Raw genomic sequence first — 25,261 nt, 5'->3', positions numbered from 1 at the left:
TGCATGTGCCAAGTCAGAAGCAATTAGTTCAATGGTTGTCATTGGTTCATGTCCATCATATTTGTTGTTTTTGTATACGCTCGTCTTTTAGACGGGACGTATTATGGTATACCGTTGTCCGTCCGTCCGTCCGTCGTCCACACTTCGGGCAATAACTCAAAAACACTTTCACCAATTTCCATGAAACTTAAGTGAATTGTTTATATCTATTGACGTAAGCTCCCTTTCGTTTTTTTTTATTTCACATTTTAAGTTTTGGATTTATAGGGCTTTATTCATAAAAAAGGGGGATGTTTAACACTTCGGACAATAACTCAAAAAGGCTTTCACCAATGTCCATGAAACTTTGGTGAATTGTTTATATCTATTGATGTAAGCTCCCTTTCAATTTTTTTAAATTTCAGATTTTACATTTCCGTGTTATGAATTTAAAAAAAAAGGGGGGATTTTCCAATTTTGGGACAATAACTAACACTTTCACAAAATTTTATGCAACTGTGATAAATTGTTTATATCAATTGACATAAGCTCCCTTTCCATTTTTTTAAATTTTACGTTTTCTTAAGTAATGCATTTTGATACTTAAAAAACGGGGATTTTATGCAACTTTGGTGAAACTTTGGTGAATATATTAATGTAACATCCCTTTTGATTTGTATAAATATCAGATTTTACATCAACTATACCAATTTCGTCAGATTTTACATTTTATGCTGTCTTATTAAACAAAAATTTCGAAAACAGCCGGACATTTAATCGGTGAAAACAAATCCTTTGTATAATGATCAACTATACCAATTTCGTCGAAGCATCATAAAAGACAAGTTAAAAGAGCAACGGGCGTATCATGCGCTAAAGCGCAGCCCTTTATTATAAAATGTGAAGTTATTAATTTGGTCTTTAGTTTTCTCGATTGAATTGTTTCACATTTTTATGATTGGCCCTTTTATTTTCTACTACACGATCAATCATCTGGGTTTTTCTCGTTGAGGATAGCCTTACTATGACAAATTTGAAACTAAGTGGATATTTGTCGCATTACCAATCATCCCACAGCTCCTTATTTTTATATCAATACTAGTATTATAATGTATTGTCTATGTTTCTTATCTCTACACGAGTGCATACAGACGTCAACAGATAAAGACATCAGGAATACGCGAAACCATGTCAAGTAAGTTCGTGATACTTATAAAACTTATTCATTGCAAAGATGTTGCTATAAAAGGATTCCGCATTACGCCATGACTGTTACATACACGTTGAAAATTCTCAGCTTAAATGACATTTTATCTTTGATATAAACTCTTATCAACAAAGTTTTGATTTGTAAATTCTTGTTATGCACTTTTCGGACACTCTTGGTATTTAACTATAAATATGCATCGAAGGCGTCATATCTGGGAGTGTTCTTTCTCCAACAAATTATCTTTTTTGCTTCTATAGATGGCAATTAAGAGGCTTTCTGTTAAACTTTTGAATCTGACCTTGTCTTCATATTCACATACGAATTGTCAACTTGACATTTGACACCTACATACAACTTTATTCAAACATGAAAATATAAAAGATAAAACGAAGTTTTGACACATATTCTAAGTCTTGAAATGAATTAAGATGTTTATATGAAAATATCATATACGACAGCTGCATTCGGAATATAACTATTGCCTTTAAAAGCAACATTTCCTGCTCTCCAGATTTTTTTGTTTAAGTAAGCAGCTGGCTAGTATACTTGATTATACGTCCATTTAAGTCTCTCTTTAGAAAAGAAAACGTTAATTTCCAACTTCCAAAACTTATAAGCTATTGAAATTTCAACATCAAAGGATGTAATTTGGGATGTCTTCCTACTCATAATTAGATAATTCATCAAAAGTGAAAACAGACAAAGCAAATTAATATCAAAGTCTTACACAAGTTTAAAAAGATTTCACATGAAATAAATGAGCATGTATTATAGAATTGCTTAAAATGTTAAGGGAATTTACCCTACCTAACAAATGATCTTTTCCGCGACTATTGATGGCATAGTAAACTCTATTTTTAAAACTGATTTCAGTTGAACACTTTTAAATCTAACCTGATCTCAACAATAAACATATGGATTGTCATCTGAACATCAAACATCAAACTACTAAAGATCATACTCTAAGTCTTGAAATGAAAATGTTAATCAATAAAATTAATACCATACACAACACTTAAATTCAGAATATTTCCCTCCACGTTTAAAGCGACTTTTCTATCTTCGTTTTTAATGTTGTTTTCTAGGACAGCTACATTTGTAGTTATAATAGTCAACATTTCAAAGATGATAAATAACATTGAGAATTGATATAGGAAATATGTCAAAGAGAGAACAATCCTTCCAAAGAGCAGATAACAGCCGAATGCTACCAAAGGGTCTTCAACGTAGCGAGAAAATCACGCACCCGTACGTGGTCCTCAGCTGACATCTAAAAAATGTCAGTTAGTTTAGTGAAAATGGACGTCATACTAAACTCCAAAACATATAAATGAACCCAAGATTAAAAAAAACCAACATACACGACTAACCCTCTGTAAACTAACTCTCCTCTGGCCAATGCAGAATAAAAAACACACAGCAATACGCACAATAAAACTCAGTTTAAAGAAGCTTGAGTCAATAAAGGAAACAAAAGAAACTAAACAACCAATTTATACTTTCGTCCTGGAGGAAAATGACAGCTTATGTAATATTGACAGACGGATGCCTAGTGATGACTTGAGACCTACTTGACATGTAAGCACATAGGGGACGACGAATGCCAAGTGACGTCCCTAACATATTCTATGTGATCCTGGATACTACTGTGCCCCATGATTACCTCCAGACATTCAACTTAAGTTTGAAGATCCTCTATAAGATAGTTTCTTCGAGTGTCGCCCTTTAACCCAGCGAATTGACACAACCTCTTTTTTTTTTATATATTGTGATGGTATTGTTTTGCACGATAGAGTTTTTTATTTTTTTATTTTTAAGGGAAGGCCTTTTACCAGATGTTTGCCATTTTGTATATCGCTGGCTTGACACATGGTGGTAATGTATACAAACATTTGCTTTTATGATTTATAATAAAATATATTTGCCTAGCAAAACCACTGAGTTTCAACTCAAACAGGAATAGTGCTCGTTTCATATCTTGATCATTATATCATGTTCGGTAAAAATAATTTCAAAACTCTCGCGACTGCAAATCATTTCCAATAATTGAAAGTCGTAACACATATCTTTATGAGCTCGAACAAAATATTTTAAGCCTGGTATCTTTGATATTTTTTTATAATCCGACTCTTTTTAAAACCGAAAACGATGACACACTGGAAATAAACCATTTTACTGTTGTCTATTTTGTATTAGGTCGTGTTGAACGACACCGAAAGTAAATGTAACGATAGATAACATGAATGACATATAATTTTGAGTTTCCTTTTTTGATCTAAGTTAATGTGCTGTTTAAAGAATCATGAAGAATAAAAAAAAGTGCTGCGAAAGCAATATATAGTTAACATTTTAACTCTTTTAGTTTGTTACTTTCCAGCTACAACTACAGATTCCTGGCAACAAATTGCATCAAGTAAGTCAAATTTATTTAAACAGAAAAAAACAAAGAGGAATAACATGAAAAGGAGCGAACTGTTCATTTCCTATTTCAAAGATACATATGCAACATAAGTATCAGTGTCGCGTCAAATTTTTTAAATAATAAATAAATGAAAATAATAAGAATACAATTAGATTCCAGGCGAGAAACTGGCACAGCCATTGATCGGAATATAGAGAAGGCATTTTAATAGAAATTAAATTCTACCCCAGGAATATATTATATTAGCTGTATTTGGCAAACAGTGTTAGTTTTGTTCTTCAGTGCTCTTCAACATCGTACTTTAATTGGCCTTTTTAACTTGTTTTTATCAATATAATTTGTTTAAAGTGATCAAAACCAACAATTCTCAATTTCAAATTTCAAATTTTATTCTTTTATCTTTTTCCAGGACCAGATACTACAGCAGATCCTGAATGTCTAAGATTGGAATCCTTTAAACGTAATATATTTTTAACTAATGGCTAGATAGACACAGGTTTTCTTCATTTTGTATAAAAATGTAAATATTTACCTGAGCAATGGGAAAACTACTTAAGACTATTTTTTTTTGGGTATAATTTACCTTGGAGCCTTTTAATAGTTTGAGCTATCTATACTAGCTGATGATGGAACTTCCATGTACATTCTGTACCAAAAAACTGTTAATGATGATCTCAATTCGAGAACTAAGTTAGTTCAGCAGTTTATATCCAGCTATAATGGTTCTGAGTTTCTTACAATGACAAATCTGTTACTAAGGTTAGAGTATTGACCAACTGATATTTTATTGAATAATAGTTATCGTTTCAAAGTAAAAAAGATTGAAAATGATGAGGATCAAAACTCATCAAAAGGAACCTTATGTATTGACAACATAACATTTTATCTTAATATCATAGAGGTAAAATGCTCTACATGTATATAAACATTCAACAAATGATATTTTATAGTACGGTGACGGGTGTTAACAGACCAGTTTGTGATCACCTTTCTTAAACTGGTGCTATTTTACAAAAATGTAACACCTACTTACCAGTACATTTGCTCAATATATAGATTTTTTCAATTTTTTGGGGTTACCGGTCTTTTCGTCGTTTCACGTTTTTGTGGGGGTGGGGGTATCATTTTCATACAAACTTATGATCCCCTCCCTTATGACTGTGCTTATCCGTTTGGTATATTTTATACCAAAAAAAAATATTGTCCAGCGTTGAAAAGAATTAATTATTCTTCTTCACAATTGCAGACTTATACATCATAAAAGGTTTAGATGCCTGTGAACCACATCATATAAGTAAGTATTTGTATTAGTATATAGTGATTTTACTTAATCAAGTTATGTGGTGGTTGTAGTTTTTTTGATGATTACTTATACATTTTTAATTTGAAAGGCTCTTTTTCGGCTATTCTATAACGTTTTGAAATGGTAAAGGTTTGAGTTCAACACCTAGAATCTGTATTATGGCAAAGAACATTGTTTTTCGAAAATATGAAATTGCACAGATATTGTTTATGGAGGAATAATTATCAAAGGTACCAGGCTTATTATTTATGCAGTCAGACAAGCGTTTTGTCTATATAAAAATCATCAGATCAAAATAGTTAGAAAGCAAAAACAAGTACAAGGTTGAAGAGCATTAATGACTCGAAATTCCCAAAATATTGTACCAAATACGGCTAAGGTAATCTATGCCTGGAATAAGAATATCCCTAGTATTTCGAATAATTCTTTTCTTACCTCCTATACATTTCTAAGAAAATTATTGGTTAAGAGCAGCCGCGTGGAGAACGTTTATATTCCATATTAGGTTAGTAAGGTTCCATATTAGGTTAGTAGTGGAGTTGAGTCCCTTTATACAAACAAGACGGCGGTGATTTCAACACACAATTAAACGGATAATGAACCTTCAATACATTTAAAGCTAACAAGTTGTTATTGTTGGCATATGATTTTGAATAGACCTATGGAAGTTGGTTCATAATAGTAACAGTATTGAAGACTTGATCACTTTTATAGGCCACTTGTCTTAATATCACATGTTAAGATACTCGGTAAGATAGATTCGTTAACTAGTGTGCTAGTGACCTAATACGATATATATTTGGTCAGTAAATCCCATATGGGAATTCTAGCTACGGTCGCACCCCATATGGAATTTATTGACCCCAATGTATAATAATATTAGGTTACTAGCGCACTATTTAACTAAATATATTTTTGCAACAGTACATTTATAAAAATTACCATACAGTTGATACTCATGTCAAATCCGAAAACAGCAAATACAGCGGATAAATGTATCAGATGGTCTTCAAGCTGGCCTTTATAGTGTTAAGTGATAAACTACTATTACAAAAAGGAACAAATTTAGAACAGTATGGGAACAATTAGTCCAAAACACATGTTAATCTTTTGAATGTTTACGTCATTTTGGAATAGAAAATAAATATAAGCATAATTATATTGGTACACTTGTGATATAAATTTGAAACTATTTTGAGACGTGTTCATCGACAACCTTAATTACCTTTTAAAACTTATAGTTCGGTAAAAAGTAAAAATCACAAAATTATTAAAATTCCTTAATCAAATGGCAGAACCAAATGTTCAAACATATCAAACAAATGGAAAACAACTGTCATATACCTAGCTTGGTACAACCATACAAATTCCAAATGTTTTTATCCAGCTCATTACGACATAAAACGACGTTACATACAGTTACTTTTGGAATGCTTTACATTATACCTACAAAAATGTACATTCAAATATTTTTTTGAAGAACAAAAAATCTAGTTATTTTATTTTTGCTTTCGTCCTTCTGTACTTGCATTGCAGGTGGTGGTATTATGGTATCTTTATATACTTTCTCTATCTTTAACAATGATATTCTGTACCAACATCATCACATAAGTTGTACTGAAGCGACTAATTATTCTACAAAAAGCTGAATACAAATCAGTATTCAACATCAGCATATTAAAAACAAGTTTCTCTTTGTCATCTTTTTGTTTCACCCGACTCTTCTATGTGTTTTGGCTCTAACAGACAACCGTATATATTTTCACAGGTTGGCATCATCTGCAGGAGTTAACCAATACCAACTGGCGTTGTCGAGAGAACATAATCAACGTAATGTCAGGTACACTGTCAAACAAAATCTTTGTCAACAACATAAAGATATCGTGTTAATAGATTGTAAGAAACAGATTCTATCAAATAAAGTAGGTCGTTATCTTATAATTACACAATCGAACATTTACTTTCTAAATTGTTTTATGTGCTGTAATACTATTTGTATCGTCAAATGAAATTGTTCAGTAAAATTCATAGCATTTATTAAACCAGTATGTGTGTTTAAACTATGTGTCTTAAAGCAGCTCATTTTGACACAATTCGACAAATAGCAACTGTAGATAATTTTTTGGTTAATTATAAATCAGTCCAACTAGTTAGTTAACGAATTTTCTCTTCTCTTTGTTAAACATTTTCGGCAATCTGAAATTTAACCTGATCGATTTTGATAAAAGCTCTGAATGCTTATCCAATAATATATAAATAAAGGCAACAGTAGTATACCGCTGTTCAAAACTCATAAATCCATGGACAAAAAACAAAATCGGGGTAACAAACTAAAACCGAGGGAAACGCATTAAATATAAGAGGAGAACAACGACACAACACCGAAACGCAACACACATAGAAACGGACCAAGCATCAGACAAAATCCCACGAAAATAACACATATAACATCTAAACCAAATACAATAGTGTATTATACAATTTTTGTTTTGTTTTGCCTCGACGTTTTTTTATTGGTTAGTTCGAGAGAGAAGCATAAACAATTGTTACCAGCTGAGTAGAATTGAACCCTCATATTTACCTATAAAATCTGTCATTTTATTATGAGGTATAATTAAAACCACGTATATAATTGGCTATTATAGACAGATATGACCAAGGCAGTACGGTATCACAATACTGCAGTTGTAAACCCTATGTGTGGTCAGACAATGGACAACTAAAAGGTAAGCAACTAATTAAAATTATAATCTAGTGTATGTAATTCATTCTCTAGCTGTAGATGTGGAAAAATAGACCCAACATGCACAATTATTCATCAAGTAAAATTTTTTTAGAAAAGTATACATTTGTAGTAATTTTATCTTAATTGTCACATTTTGAAACCCGTCTACCACATAAGTCAGTAATGGTGAAACGTAATATATAGGTATTTAACCGAAACCAAATCAAATTATGCACTGGTGGACATTTATTCAAACTATCTCATTGAACACGTTTGTATGTAAATTTAATCGAGCAGCTTTGAACTTGAGTTAACAAGTGCAACCATACAGGTAATATGGTTGCAATTGCCTGCAACGTTTATAGAGAGGGGTGAAATATACCTGAGGGACATTCAAACTCTTAGATCGAAAATAAACTGACAACGCCATGGAGAATAATTTCAGTTGTAGTCTTTTATTTTACATTATTGCTACCAAAAAATGTTAGAGAAATCGATATCAAAACCTTGTGACAAACAAAATTGGACATGTGAAAAAAGAAACATATTATTGCGTTATGGTTGTAAAGATGTATGGTTACACCAAGATAGAAATTGTAAATAGAATGAAAGGTAGTTTTGTCAGTGAAATGAATGCTTGTTTCAATGAGTCATCAAAGTGTAATTTTTATAGATATATACACGATCCAGATACATTCATGCTTTACAATTTGCCTACAAAAACCTGAAAACTATGTGTTTAAGCCATATATTAGTAGATATAGATTGTCTGCACACTGCCTTAACATTGAAACCGTTAGATTTTGTAATATTGAAAGAGGAAACAAATTATATAATATGTGTGATAAAAACATGGTTGATTTTTTTTTATTGTTTTTTGGGGAAGTTTTTATTTTAACATTAACAATTTATTTTGCAGTATCTAGTTGTTTACTGTCCTATATATTATTTCTATTCTATATATGTTTATCATCTGGGTTAATCGTCAAATAAACCAAGAAGAAAGTGTGTATAGTCTTCTTTGGTAGAGTAAATTAGATTTGCATTATTACATTTATTTCACGAATATCCTACAATTGCTTTATCATGACAAATGTTTCCTTTATATTTCTTCTGCTGAGTGTATAGAAAAAGAATCTCCTAACATATTGAAATTGAAAAAAAAACAAGTTATCACAGGAACTTCAAGAAATGAATCCATGCATTTATTATATTTTTTTCTAATTTATTGGAAAATACAAAATTCGACCAATAGCGTCGAACTATTAAAATTTTCGGAAAGTTAAGCAGCCACCATTTGATGTATTTATCAGTTAGTCGTCATAGACACAATTGGTAAATATAGATAGAACAGATTGTTTTTGTTTGACATCATATATATAAACATAGTTTACCATTTCAGGTGCTTCGAAAACAACAAAGAAAGTGTTGGAAGGAGTAGCACCAGGTAATGGATTTTCTTATTGTAACTATTAATGAAAGAAGCACCTAATGCTGCACGTCCAAAACATATTTATTAATACGTATCTTAAAAACAAGATTAACAGAAACAATATGAATACCTTTTTATTAAAAACAACACTCTAATTCAACAATGCTGGCGAATTGATTTTCTTGAACTAAAGTTTTTCGACATTTTCTAAGTTATTATTGTACAAATAATGAAAAGTGATAACATCAGATACGATTTAACATATAATATATATATTGAAATAACCAAAACGTTCTTATGTCGTCTTTACCATCTTTATTTCGACTACTGAAAAAATGCTGATCCAAGTGTGCTTTTATAATTTTGTAGAAAATCCTTAAAGACAGGTTCATTTGTTATGCCAACATGCACGATCGGGTCAAATATTTATCTCATATTCATTGTTCTCTCTATAATTTTCAGAATGTTTTAACTACAAAGGCTGCCAAGGTATGATTCTATATATTTGTTAGTAACAAATGCTACCCTTTCAACATTTATGTGTAACTGACAGAGGAAACAGAGTATATCTAATGTCTATAGATAATTTGCGTAAAACTGTTTCAACATATGCATTATATTATTTTATAGTAAAAATACATGCTACTAGTGTGACAAAACAAACCCCAAAATATATTGAGCTTCAAGGTATTTAAAAAGGATAAATCCTTACAACTGTCTAAATCAAACGTTTTTAACCAACGGAACGAGCCATACGCCTGACATGATACAGTCATGTTTGAAGAAATAGGTACAAAAAAACAGTTGTTAAGGTTAAAAACCCACATAAAACACGGAGTAAAATTCTCAGCTTAACCAATGACAAAAGTCAGCCAGATAGACCTTGAATTGAATATTCAACTAATCAGAATAAAATATTATAAAAAAAAAACATCTGAATTTTTCCAAGGATTGCTGGAGGAAGGAGCAGAATCTTGCCTAATTATTGACCTGTCTTATCTAGTAAGAAATACGTCTGTTGGATTAAAGTTAATATTAGTATATGTTAATCCAAACAGAATTACACAGTTCAAACTTTCATATCTGCAGCTAACATAAGCAACATCGATAAGAAACGAATAGATATTTTTCAAAACAAAATTTAAGCTTGATTGGTATTTACTAATCAATCACGTACATCTAGAAATTGACAATGAGGGTCGGTTGAAAACAAAACTTTACGACAAAAGAGATGACTTCAGCTTAACGATTGCGAACTTTCCATATCTAAGTAGTTACATTCCAGCAGTACCTGCATACGGGGTATATATTTACCAATGGATACGATATTCCGGTGCATCCATTTTCTATCATGATTATCTTGATAGAGGATTGCTGCTCACAAGGACGCTTTTAAATCAAGAGTTCCAAATGGTGAAGTTGAAATCATCCCTTCGTAAATTTTATGGACGCCATCACGAGTTGGTGGACCGTTATGGAGTGACCGTTTCACAATTGATATCGGATATGTTCCTTACGTCGTAACTACAATCCCCTTCCCTTTCATGAATGTGACCTACCGAATTAGACTATAAATTTGTTATCACATAAGCAACACGACGGTAGCTCCTGTAGATATACATAAACATTTAGGTATTATTTTTAGTAGTGACTGTAAATGGAATAAACATGTTGATAAACTGATAGAGAAGACGTCAAAACAAGTAAATGTACTGAGGAAACTAAAATTTAGACTAAAAAGGGAATATCTTGAAAAGATTTATATGATTTTTATTCGTCCTATTTTGGAATATTCATCTGAAGTTTGGGACAACTGTGGGCAAATTAATTCCGAAAGGTTAGAAAAGATTCAGATTGAAGCTGCACGTATAGTTACCGGTTTACCATGTTATGCTAGTATCAACTCTATTTATAGAGAGACGGGATGGGAGAAATTAAGTGTCAGAAGGGAAGTTAAAAAACTGACCATGTTTTATAAAATTGTAAATAATCAAACACCGGATTATTTACAAGAATTGGTTCCTCCGTATGTATCAGATACTAATACTTATAACCTTCGAAATAGACATAACATTAATATACCATTGAATCGTCTATCAGTTTATCAACAGTCTTTTTTTCCTTCTTCTATTACATTGTGGAATGAATTAGATTTGCATATTCGTCAAATTCCTACATTCTTTTCTTTCAAGTTACAATTGCAACAACTGTATTTTCATAATGTAAAACCTCCTAGGTACTATTTTTATGGAGATAGACTGCTATCTGTATTACATGCAAGGCTACGCAACAAGTGCAGTGCACTGAGCGCAGATTTAAACAAGGCCAACTTAGTACATGATGCATATTGTGCATGTGGGTACACTAGTGAAAGTGTTGAACACTATTTATTATATTGTAATAACTTTGCATCGCAAAGAAATGTTATGCTTACTGAACTGACCCACTTGGACATTCCTGTTACAATTGATTTGTTATTGTTTGGTAATGACAACTTAGATACAGAAGACAATTTTGTAATATTTTCTGCAGTACATAAATATATAAAAGAAACTCAACGTTTCTCACTCTGATAACAACCTTGCTGGTTATTGTTTTATTTACTAGTCTAAAGTACAGACGATGCATTGTTCGAATGATTGATTTATTGTTCATAACGGTAACATAATGTTTCGCCTCAATGGATTTCAATTATTGGAGTTAAAACAAAAACGATACTTACATTAAATCTTTGTTCTTGTCATCCTTTTATCCGCATTTTTAACGGCAGAATTTAATGTCCGTATCACAATTATATATATTCACAATATTGCATGTTACTTTTACAACTTATACAGGTAAATAGTATAGAAAGTCATTTAAAACACACACTAATAACAGTAGGTGTTTTCCCTTTAGACTAATCGTTTGGGTGTGTTTGATTATTTAAAAGAAGAACGTTTGATATCCATTGAGCCGTTTCTATTATTCTTTGTGTATAAATGTTATAGTAACAATAGTTTTGATTTATTTAATTATTTTTCATGCCTTCATGCTTATTAGAAAAATACAAATTTATGTAATGTGCTATATAAATATAATGTATATTCATGTATATTATGGAGAAGACGGAACTAAGTTGGAAAACTTGTGTCTAATCCATTTGTTTTGAACAATAAAATATGTTTAAACTAACACGACGGTTGCCACATGTGGAACCGGATCTGCTTACCCTGCCTTTCATGTTGCTCAGTCTTTAGTTTTCTATGTTGTTTCTTGTGTACTATTATTTGTCCGTTTGTCCTTTTTATTTTTAGTCATGACGTTGTCAGTTTATTTTCGATTTAAGAGTTTGACTGTTCCTCTGGTATCTTTCGTCACTCTTTTAAACTAAATACCAGGTCATTATCCACAATGAACAGATTTTATATTGACTGAGTTACGTGTTAAGTTAAAGAATACATAAGTAATCTGTTATTTCAACAAGTCGGAAAAGCCAGCAGATTAACCACACAGTATCATTGAAAGTTTATGTTTTGATTTTTTTTCAGAACTAAAGGTGTTATATGAAAACGATACATGTGCTGTTCACGAAATAGGTCTGTATGAATCAAATTTGATTAAACATTTTCGGCTGGTTTATGTTTGTTTTCTTAAATTTTATGATTCGCTTAAAGGCAAAATCTGAAGGCTGTCTTTATAGTATAAATTTAGTTACTAGTAACACTTGTTGATTTATTTTAATCAACTCCCATCTACGATGAAAACGTAACATACGAGTTTATTATAGTTTTAAGGGATAGTAAAAATCCTATCTGTATTAATTTTCAATTTATAATTTATAATTGTAGTGTGGGAAAGCTTGAAAAATTGTCCTTCAGACATTGATGTGGAAGGACAACCCGTATCATGTCAAGCGACGATCGTGAAAAAGATGTATGGTAGGTATAAAACTAATGAACTTTTTTTACACAGTTGTCCAGAAAAGTGCTTCGCACGCATGAAATTATTAAGCGTGTTGTTTTCATTTTTTGTCAAATGTATTTTTACCGTTGGTATTTATCAAGAACATAATAACATAAGTGGGTTGGATCTATATTTGTCATTTTATCAAGATGTAAAGATAAGCCAATGTGTACTGCACGACAAACGGGATTCCATGAAATAGCCTTTTATAATTTAATCAGACTTAAAGTAAAGATGTGTGCATACATAGGAAGCAAAGAAGACAAAACGCATACACAAACAGTAAAAAAAGAAATTCAACGATCCATCATACAAATGAAATGCATGATGGGTACATTATGTTATTTTAATGGTAACTTAGTTTCTTACTACGTTTTTTTTTAAAACTGTTATAATAACCTTATTGCTACATCTTTTACTAACTAGATAACGTGGTATATAAATATATTTAAGATCAGGGTGTCTCAAAGACAAGATCACTTTATGATTTTTAGTTAACTACATAATTTAATACAAACATATATAAAACTTAGAGTTAATAAAGAAATAAATTACAATTCTATTATGCGTTGGACTGGAAATGACAATTTTATTTTGCGTGTTCTTAGTATTTTCATAATTTATGCATTTATTTAAAAAATAATTTCGATTAAAAAAAATGAAAAGTATAATCACGATTTCGGGTTTGTTTTTCAGATAGATTTAATGGTTCTTTAGAACAATACGAGAACGACAAATGTTTCTGCTATCCGTCTTTCGGACTCAAAACAGGTATGGCATATTTTTTTCCCAACACAAAGAGAAGAATTTACAACACCAAGACCAATCGTAAAACTCAAATGTAGAAACCAACATACCCTTATTTGGCTTATGGTCCTCTTTTGTTAATTAGTTTTGTAACAAAAAAAACCCCAACAAACAAACAAACAAACAAATCGAAAAGACGTACATTACAAAAATATTTTTTCAATAAAAGGAAACATAACCAAAATTTTTATCAAAAATAAAGTAAATGCATTTACTCTCGAAACTGGAATTTCTGAGCAATGGTATTCCTCAAAAGGGGCTTGCACACTAATTATACAGCAAACGCCCTTTTAGACTTTAAAGTTTTCAATTGCATACACAAAGACAAAATCGGCCTCACAAATACATTATCGTTCACATTGCAATATTAATCCAAACAAAGACAAGGACATTTCATCAGCGACAAGGTTTTTTAACGTACATATAGTGTGCCAGTATCCAACTATTTATATGACTGTTTTATTATAGAGATATATGACATTATTGCTTTATCATGTTTATGGCATGTCCATTTCTACAATTTTTGTGAATTCATTATTCATTAGAAAAATTGTTCTTTTCTCCATTGTAGTTCCAGCCGATTGTACTAAATATGGTGGTTTTAGCAGTAAGTATATGCACATGTCATACAACACTCAACATTGTACACGAACGATAACGATGTTACTTTCGCACAAATTCTTATTTTCTCATCATTTCATAGTCTGTCCGTTTGTCAATACGTATTATGTCGAAAGTAGTTTTATTTCCTTATTACTTAACTATACTCTTAAAAACACTTTATGGAGAAATAGTAGGCGGTATATCCGATTTTACGTTACAACGGCAAAATAAGTCACGGGAATAGTATAATATAAGTACTAAAACTCGTTTTAAAAGCCACTGACCATACTCAGTCTCTTAAATGAAAATAAAACGGAAAAATATAACTCGAAATTTTTATACAAAAAAAACCCCCACATATTCAAAACAATAAAACAAATTTGAGCTCGTATGAGATGTCACTGGAATTACAACTGACAGTTACATTTTAGATGTCATTGTCTATGTCATTTAAATTCTGTAGATAATCTGACAAATCACTTTTACGTGAACAATATCCCTTCAACAGTTTTTTTTGTTAACACTTTTTACTTATTACATAAATCTGCGGAACAAAGAACTTAAAAGTTCGTGTATTATAACAAACTCACACTTCAAGAAAAATACAAACCAAAAAAAACCCTCCAAGTATTAATAATTACGTAAATAAAGGCAATAGTGATTTCCAACTAAAAACTAACTGTACTGTATTTTGAACTAATTATCCTAATTTACACAATTTTTTAAATCCTTATTGATTTCAATCATTAACTTCATTTGATCTGAAATAACGTCATTAAGATTTTGGTGATACATTCGATGTTTTACTGAATCACATAAAAATTATATTATTATGCATATTTTAGGGGCCACCTGAAGGACACCTACGGGTGCGGGAATTCTCGCTACATTGAAGACCCATTCGGCTGTTGTCTGCTCTATGGTCAGGTGGTTGTCGCTTTGACATATTCACCATTTCTTTTCTCAATTTGATTATATGACAATTTCACTTTTTGAATTGCTGACGAAAGTTAACTTGAGATATTGACATTTTATATTAGCTACCAATGGGTACAGTAAAACTTCACTATTATCTTCTTTCTCTCCACAGGATTACATGTTAATGGATTGATTCCAAACAACTGTATGACACATTTTTCAGGTAATATTGTGTCAAAGCCATTTGCTTTTAGTGACAGAAAAAAAACACTTTTATTTAGAAAAATATGGTTTGAACATGTATTTACACAGATTTGAACACTTACAGAGTTAACAATCAGAAGTTTATTTCGTTACACTATATATACATTTTTTTTTATATATGATGTTGATAGAATTCATGTACTGGACGATCTGTCACCATCGAAGCTAAATTGTCTATGACAATTTAAATCAAACTCACGATCCCTGTTAGTGGAAGAACAATTTAACGCGTCAAGACATCTTCTTTACAATCATGATGAATAAAAAACGTATAGCGTACGCTCAATCCATAGTCAACTGTCTTCAAATACCACGACAAATAATGTGTGAAGACATAATTTTCCTTCATAATTTAATAACAGATGAAGCATTGGGAATTAATCTTGGATTATTTAAAACCAAAAAGTTCCACTTTGGTACAAAAAGAAAATCAATGTTCATACGTATATCAAGTTATTATTGTATCATGTGAAGTAACCTCTTTAGAAATTTGTTTTTATAAACTTTTTTTGTTTTATTTTGTCACTTGCATATTAATGGAGAGTGTCTTTGTTCTATTCTCAAATTGTGAAATTATTCATGAAATTTTTAAACAAAATTTTTATAACATTTACAGTGTGGAAATATCTAGCAACACAACCAGCCGTCTGCCAGGATTGGATTATAAACTTCATGTTAGGTAGGTTGGTGAAAGATGTTCACAATTAAACATACGTTACAAAGATGATTACTGATGATTCCCAGCTGGAAAATCGGAATCAATTACTCTGTTGAAAAGTGTTTTTTTCGTCATTGTAAATGTGTATGTATAGAGCAATTTAAAAATTTGACTTATCTCATTATCTTTAATATACATGTATAATATTCTATGATATATTTTTTTTACATAAAACAATGCAAAAATTGTTATGACTTATATTTTATGGACCATAACAAACGATGTACACTTTTTTCAGATCAGTTAAACGACGATTTCAGTTGTGATTGTCATTACTATAAAGAACCTCCTAAAACTGGACATGGAGTTAGTTTTGTTGGTCGATCTCTAAATAAAAGAGGTAACAATCTATTGTGTACAATTAAGAAAGATTCACTGTTTAACACCTTTTGAATTGCAAAATAGCTGTACACAAATGGTTCTATTCTTAAATCTGCACATTTTGAGACGAATTCGCTATGAATGTGCATGTTTTCACAAATACAAAATACATTTTTTTTGTTCTTAAATATTTCAAACATAGTCGTTGAAGGGAAGATGGTTTTTTTATTTGGAAATATTAATGAATTGTCTATTTTTAATTGTAGAAAGAGAAAAAGTTCAATTTAATTTCTATTTCCAAAAGCTTATCATAAAACTTTTCTCCTCATATTTTATTTCAAAATTCTATCTCACAGATTACTTTTTGTTTACAAGCTAATGTTTTTCCTCTGAATATAGAGTAATTCTGGGTAATTATGCACAAATTGTTGACAGAAAATAGCACGGTGATCCATATTATCTTTTTGAAAAACAACAGGGTTCAATTTGAATTTTGGGAAAGTATAAAAAATTCCCATCTATATAAAAATCCATCGATGATCTGATTTCACCTTGACAAGTTTGATAACATGTGACATAATCATATGACAAGGAAGCAATTCAAACATGACATATGATAAAAAAAAAAGTATTTATTCAAGTCATTTATGCTTGACATGGCTATAGTCTCCAATACTTATAAGATCAATGATATGCTGTTATCATAAATTTTGATTATTACAAACATACTTTTACTTTGGTGAATAACAGCATCATTCATATATATTCTGTTTAAATTAGATATGACTTTATTTTTACTACAGACACACCTTTCTTGCCGTCATGTGAACACGATTCTCAGGGATGGAAAGGTAAGTCAAACGATTTAACAAATACAAAACATTACTATTTATTAAGTTTTTATACACTGTGACTGTCTTTTTTTATTTTGTTTTCATGAAGTACAGATGATATCATGTTTGACAGCATGTTTAAACTTTAAAAATGAATAAAGAAAAGTGTTAACTTGTTCAAGGTATACTCAGATAAGTTTGGTAGTTACTAGGTGGACCCTAAATCAACAGTTCCTACATTTACGGTTTACTTAAAAAGTAACAGTTATAATTACAAGCTACGCAATCATATGAAGAGAAATTGAAAACAAGATTTGTCGAACAAAACGTCTGAAACCCGGGATCTCAGTATTTAAAGTAGAGTTTAAAAGAATGTACTTCATTTTATCTAAGTATAGGTCTTGCTCAGGTGTACGTTATTGTTACAGTTTAAAAATATGCATTAAATGACAATAATGAAAAAGGCATAGTTATTTTGCTGCAAAGCTATTTTGCTTCCTTACCTACTAGATCTGTTGACTAGTGTTCTTAACTATTAATTGTCAAACCCTGTAAAGTGTGGAATTTAATTAAAGATCAATGACGTGTTCTTGTTTGACTAGTTAGTTGAGTTTGTTGTGACTTCTTGTTGTATCAAAATGGAATTTCGATTTTTTTTCTGGTGTAAAAAAGTAAGTCGAATAAAGTGCTGTTTGGCTAAATTTTGTTTAAATTTGGTGTTTTAAGGTATCTCGAGCTCCAAAGTGAATACAATTTATTTCTGTTAATCATTACCCATAACTTTTTTTGTATTTGAATTCCTTTTGTGTTTGAATTGTTTTTGCTGCTTTTTTGTCAAATGAATACTCTTTATTTGCCTTTCTCATTTCAAAGTCGAGCCTTGTTTTCAAAATCCAGGTATTTACTAGGAGTTATCGTCTTTGGTAATGAAGTGCCAAACTGAAGACAGGTACCAGCGCTATAAAATACACACAAGTCTGAAAATTTCATAATATGAATCGCAGGTTTTGAAATAAACTTTTCATTTGGTGACACTATTAGTATATTTTAGGTCTTATCATGTAAATACTAGTTGTTTTGTAACAACATTTGAACATAATTCAATGTTTAATTTTTCAACAGTGATGCAAACTGACTTCCTGTCAAATGTATGCCGTTCTCATTGGTACAGTAAGTTTCGTCTTTTTTTTAAATTTAGAAAGTCTTCTCAGCAGTATCTTCTCTTTTAATAGTCATCTCCCACTCCCTGGTCGAGCATATCAAGGTGTTCTCGAAGTTTTCAAAATCGACATCGACTTTTAACTTCTTTTGGGGGTTGAACAATGCAGTGTTCCTATACCATGTATACTAAATAGTACATCGAGTTCTTAAAGACTTGAAGTTTAAATTTCTTCCTTTCTGAATACGTGTTAGAGTTTGTATTTCAAAATATTTTCATGAAAGTCAAACATTAAGTGTCCATTTCTTCTGCTACATTTTTTTTTCTCAAATAGTACTTATAATTTTTATGGTCATAACTTGTTTTGTTCTAGTTTGGAGACATCTTGCAGACACTCATGGTCATTGCAGACGATATTTGATTAACGAAATGTTTGGTAAGTTTAACGTGTAGTTTTAAAGTTTCTACATAATTGCATGTAAATTAGTATTGGTTGAAGATCTTAGATATAATATAAGATGCTTGTTAATAGTTATGTTCTGACAAAAGTCATAAATATCACTTCTTCTAAAGATTTCATCAAATTCAAATATTTTTTGGTTTATCTTTATTTTATTTAGCAAAGTTTGCGTCAACCACGCCACATTGTAAATGCGATTCGAAAATGATGTCAACGCCTACACCACTACCTACTACTACAATGCCGCCACGTATGTATTTAAAGAAAAAATAAATCAAAATAATAGTAAGGGTATTGTTGAGGGAAAAACACATTATTCCATTCATAAAGAGTGGATTTTGCAGACTTGATCTTCTCGTTCTATTAAAATTAATATATTATATCTTTTTGTAAATTTATGTATGAACATTGTCTAACTGTAGTCCAACAATATATAGTTCTGTAAAGTGTCATCAAATGTTATTTTCCTTCACTGAGATTCGAATTACTGCTTCTGGATTAAGATGTGAGCTTAACATATAGCTTTCGTTTTTCTAGTAACGCATTTCCTAGTCAGCTTTATCTAACTTTACCAAAACTCATCAAGACACGTAATTGTTTACACTAAACGAACATTACGTATACAAAAGACTCACCAGTGCTCGAATCAAAACAGTTGGAAGGTCAAATCAAATACAAATTAGAAATCGACGATTCCGAAAAGTTGTGCAATACAGCTTAGGGAGGCTATGTATTGGGAGTAATAAGGACAGTTTAATAAGGTGACAATGTTGAAAATCCTTTACGTTTTTGGGGATGATATTCTTTTTTTTACAATAAATATACCTCCGTTTACAGATATGTGCAGCCAATGTAATGGAACCAGTTGTGACACAACTAGTGGAAGCGTCACGTGTGGATCTAACCAGAACTTCTGCATGACATCTATAATTGATTACAATGATAATAATTCTGGAAAATTGGAGAGACTGATTGAGAGAAAGTATGAATTGACGTGTCATACATAATTTTCAACATAAAATGTAACAAATGAAAAATATTCGACTAAATTAACGATTTACGAATTTTGAAAAAAATAAAATAAAATAACATTTTAAATCTTTTCGTAAAAAAATCATACTTGAGATTCAAGTTTCATGTCTGCATATAAGAGTGTTCTTAATGTCTTAAAATTGAAAGGACATTTTTAATCTATAAAAAATAACGCTTATTCCTTACAATTCTAATACAAATGATGTTACTCTTAGTTTTTTTTAAAACCCCATTTTGATTCTAACTTCATGTTCATTCTGATGATTCATATAAACCTTTTCTCTAGTTTTTAATAATGACTTTTCTTTTTACAGGTGTGCATCGAAGCAGGAATGTACGGACAAAGATCAGTCTGGTAATATGTTTTGTCTTCAGTTACCTCAGGGAAATCTTGGCTTCCCATACACATGCAGATTTTGTTGTGTAGGATCAAGCTGCAACAACCCGCCAGCTCTTATACCGGCACTATCAACTCGATTTTCCTCCAATTTTCCATAGACAAAAATATGAAAATAAATATCAATTCACAAGCGTTTGACTGCTGTATGTCCAGTTAATGTTATTAAACAATATAACCTAATATCAGGAAGTTATTATGGGTTTTATTGTTGAAAAAGGTTTGTTTTGCTTCTTTTGAAGCTCTGAAAGATTTTTTTATCGGTCCGGGTAAATCATTTAGGAAAAACCAAAATCGACTGCTTGTGATTTAGTATTTTACCACTTGTCGAAGAAATTACAAAATTGATAAAATCATGTAAAAATTACATTATTTTTTTATTCAACTTTGGCCAAAATTACACCAAAAAGAGTTACACTACATATATTGCTTTCCGTTATGGTGGCCCCAATTCAATGCTTTGATTTTGATTCGTCTTCTAATTTTATCCTTTTTTATTTTTACATTCTCTATTAAAATATATTAAAAGTGGCGCGCAGTAGCAGTCAAGCAGACAATATTTTTTTTCAGGGGTAAACAGGATACACGTTACTAATATTAGTGCCAACTTCAAGGTTCTTATAAGCAAATTTATGATTGCGTACACGTTTTATCTAAAGCTTTATGTCTGATATTGTATTCTAATTCTAAGTATTTCACCTATTAGTATGTCACTATTAGGAAATATGTTTTGAAGATTCCATATACAATAATGTTTAATGGTCGTTTTGATTCAGTGTCTAGTTAATTTATATTATTTAGCGCTATCTGCGAGAAATAAATCATTTTTCTGATAAAGTAACTAAATTCAAAACCAATATAATTATAGTTTGCATATATATTTTATTTAACCATAGAAGTTTATCAGAATGTGAATGACAACATATTTGTTTCTCTTTCCAATGTTAATAATTTCACGTTATGTTACATTACGAATCTAGTATCGTCAGAACTGAAGTAGAGAAGGGCCTTACTAGGTCTAGGGAACAGACCAGGTAAACTGGTCCGACATCCCATCTTAATCTCCGCACCGAAGTAACGGGTTGTAGCCAATGTCACCTCGGCATTAATTGGACCAGTCGTACAAATTCAACGATACCATACGAAATTTACCAATTATATTAACAAGAACTTTTGACAACTTGATCTTATATGTTAAAACAAGGGATGTCAAAAGATCTAAAATTTAATTCTCGGATACTCGGTTAAGATATTCTCGAGTTCTCGAGTACTCGGATAAATCTTAAATTGATAATCATAAGTTAAAACTTAAGGTGGGATGCGAAGTTTTTGTTACCACCTTTTATAGACTTATTAATGAAGACAAACGAATTACAAACATAACTTGACTCTGTGTCATTTAATATTGATTACCGATGGCCGTTTCTACAAAGAACCTATCATAATAGCAAATACTGTGTATGAACGTGTTCATGAACCAAATTAGAAACATGCCCATAAACCATAATAATTGCATATATTAGACAAGAAACCCTGTTATTGCGACACTTTATGCCATGTACTAGTTTTTTATCTAGAAAAAAAGGAGGTCACAACAACGTTTTTTTTATAAATCATTCAAATTTCTGTAGAAGGCCGGAGAGTTATTTTGTAGTGCATTTCTTTAAGACAAAAAGGTCGCACCTGATCTATCCTACAACTTTATCCCCACACCAGAACCAGTACAAACGACCGTATGATTGCATATTTAATGCAAAAAAAAAGGGAAGAAACCGACCTTAGCAAAAGTTGGTGTATCTTGTTTATAAATGTTTAAAATAAAAATACTGTAAATCAAATTATTTTCGCGAGCGTTTGATCTCGACGTTTTCGCGTTTAAAAAAAAAGCGCGAATATAAATCATTTTAAAATGCGTAAAATTTGAATCTTGTAATGTTCATAAACAGATAGACACTACCTCAATACAGTGTGAAAATTTATGAGTTATTCCATTTAAAATATCATGTTTCTCTAAACACAATGTCAGTTTTTGACGGGATCACCAGTACAACATAAGATGCGTGTACGACGGTCTTCGTAACTTAATCACATCTAAAAGTATCTCGGCAAAGCTGATGAGCAACGACCAAATCAAATACCACAGTACCGTTGATAACTAGTGAACATTTGTTTCGAAAAGTATTTTGGGCAAAACTATTGGAGAATGTCAAATTTCATTTTGAATTATATTTTAATGTACTTTGTAAGAATTTCGTTTGATCATCCCTGTGTTACCTATTAGAGATCAAATTATGAAGATAATTTGTATTTTTCTAATAAAAATTCATCATGTACTACCAAGATATTGGTTTGCGTTGTTTGATCAAGCAATTGTAAATGACATAAATTCATATCAGTTTAATTGTTATTTTAAAAGTTTACAGTAATAGGAAATTATCAAATAGTATGAGGTATTTTTCATCTTGCACATTGACACAATTGCACTTAGTATCATGTTATTTAGTGTTATAAAATGAACCGTTGCTGAACGATAAACAACCATCAATAAGACGTCCGAATACCGTATACTAAAATTCTAATATCACATGCCTTAAATCATTTCAGGTTTGAAATGTTTTAAACGTGATTTATATCAACCGTTGTTATGTCCCGTCTATGATCATAAGATAACATTTGGTTTTCTTTTCTGTGTTTTCGTTTTCCCATTATTCCATCCATCGCTTATTTCGTTCATTCTTCTAGTATCCGGTTACAGGTTTTGGTTAAGTTAGTTCAAATTAGTTATGGTTACAACAACTAGAAGCGTAAATCATATTCCTAATTACTATTGTGCGGTTAACAGAGAATTAAAATGGGATAGAGAAAGAGATACCGGTGTCGCACGGATTCATATTCGTGTTTTCTCAATATTTGTCAAGTTATATACATAGCAAGGCTCTTACGAATTAAGATTTTTAATGCATCGAAAACGCGTAGCGTTTGAGTGCATTAAACATTTTAATGAGTAAGGCGTGACTATATATGGTTTGTAATATGACCAATGAAAATGATATATTATACATACATTAAATATGTTAAATATTAAGGCGTGGTTAAATGACGTTATTCCCGCTAAAATTTTGCACGAGCTCTTGTTTGTCAAGAAGCTTCAAATGTTGGAGGCAATGGTTGAATTTTTAGGCGACGATGAAGAAAACTTTATCCTCTCTCAAATCTCCGAACAAGATGCTACTGGAAGATTTATAAGATTCGTTGGTCGAAACAACACGACGTTCAAAGGAGGTTCAGGCGATTTACGACTGGATAATAAAGATATCAAACACTATGCAAGAGGTAAGTGTATACGTATTTAAATTATTTAAAAAAAAACCAATGTTTTTAAAACGGCAATTAGCATATTACGTTTTATGTATTTTTGAAACAAAAAGAATGACAAATCCGTGACTAATTTGTTTCAGGCTAAATCGTATAAACTTGTAGAAATCTGAAGACTCCAATATTAAAAGCACGTGGTTTCTCTTTTTTCACTTTGTCCATCCGTCCGTCCGTTTGTTTGTCTGTCCGTCCCTCAAAAGCTGGTTATTGCGGGCGCTTCATCTCGAGAAAGACAGGATGGGGTTGCTGACTGGCCTATATCATTTGCTGAATCTTCAGCTGTTTCCCATAAAAAAAAATTGCCGCTTACTTATCAATTGAATTTCTAGTTTTTATATTAATTTTAAACTTGTTAAATAGATACCACTTGTTATTTCTTTCTGTTTCTATACATGCAACATAAGTTTAGCGGAGGAAAATACATTTTAAAGTTCATAATTCTTCTTTTTTATGTCCAAGATGCATAGTTGTACTATCGTAAACCACTCATATCTGATGTCCAAGATAAGCATCGCTACGGAACGTCCGCGTTAGGAGTGAACAAGTTGAATGGTTGAATGCGTGAAATGTGTGAAAAGTGAAAAGGGGGGCTTGGTTTGCAACTAGCACTTGGGGGAAAAGAACATGTGCTACTGCGCTATATCAAGCAGGAATAATGAGCAACAGATTATGGAAAGGACTGGGCACCGCTCTACGAAAGACGTTCGTACATACAAGACCGCTAACAGAAACATCCAAAAGCAAGTATCGGATGTCTTGAACCCCCCGTCCGTTCGTGATATGAATGACAGTTTACAGGAATCCGATCAAACCAAAACTGCTGTGGCCGAACCGTTTGAAAGGAATTTGAACGAGAAACACTTTCTGTGTGATAGTACAAATACATGCCGTTTGAATGATTCTGGTGCCATTACATTCTCAGATTGTAACTTTAATTTTCATTGAAAATATGTTGCCGAGTTATTGACTGACTAACTTTGAATTTGTTTCATTTAATGTGACGCATAACGGTGGGCTTTTATATATTTTCACTTGAATGTATAAATTACAGTACTTGTCTATTAATTAAAATTTCATTTTATTCAGTTTTTGCTATTTTCAGAGATATTCCCTGTGAGGTTCTACACAAGAGTTTAATTTAGTGCGAATCTTAGAAAAAAAACCCACACTATTCTCTTCTTTCAAGTAAAAGAAGTTTGTTTATGTAAAAAAAGAGGTGGAGTCTTACTGTGCACTTCCAGTGAAGTAAATGCACTGCTTTTTGGCTCCTCCCACCAATGGTTTTCTAATGGGAGATTGTTGAATAATCATACGACAGTTCAATAACGTTCTAATCGGGAAGTTAATGCACTCCTTTC

At 31.3% G+C, this 25,261-nt stretch overlaps 1 protein-coding gene across 1 annotated transcript; it reads left to right on the top strand.

The window, feature by feature from the left end:
• The first annotated feature begins 1,051 nt into the window (after positions 1 to 1,051).
• LOC134694589 (uncharacterized) lies at positions 1,052 to 20,662 on the top strand. Its single transcript, XM_063555614.1, has 22 exons — positions 1,052 to 1,174; positions 3,008 to 3,064; positions 3,567 to 3,602; positions 4,021 to 4,071; positions 4,858 to 4,905; positions 6,683 to 6,754; positions 7,560 to 7,640; positions 9,042 to 9,086; positions 9,534 to 9,560; positions 12,602 to 12,649; positions 12,902 to 12,991; positions 13,713 to 13,787; positions 14,395 to 14,430; positions 15,517 to 15,567; positions 16,225 to 16,287; positions 16,565 to 16,666; positions 17,451 to 17,498; positions 18,603 to 18,650; positions 19,013 to 19,075; positions 19,260 to 19,349; positions 19,937 to 20,081; positions 20,446 to 20,662. The coding sequence occupies exons 1-22, from the start codon at positions 1,168 to 1,170 to the stop codon at positions 20,627 to 20,629; spliced, it is 1,467 nt and encodes a 488-aa protein (XP_063411684.1). The 5' UTR covers positions 1,052 to 1,167; the 3' UTR covers positions 20,630 to 20,662.
• Positions 20,663 to 25,261: the final 4,599 nt, after the last annotated feature.

This window comes from Mytilus trossulus, chromosome 13 (assembly GCF_036588685.1).
Source record: "Mytilus trossulus isolate FHL-02 chromosome 13, PNRI_Mtr1.1.1.hap1, whole genome shotgun sequence".
Lineage (NCBI taxonomy): Eukaryota > Metazoa > Mollusca > Bivalvia > Mytilida > Mytilidae > Mytilus > Mytilus trossulus.
This window is presented reverse-complemented; position numbering and strand designations above follow the sequence as displayed.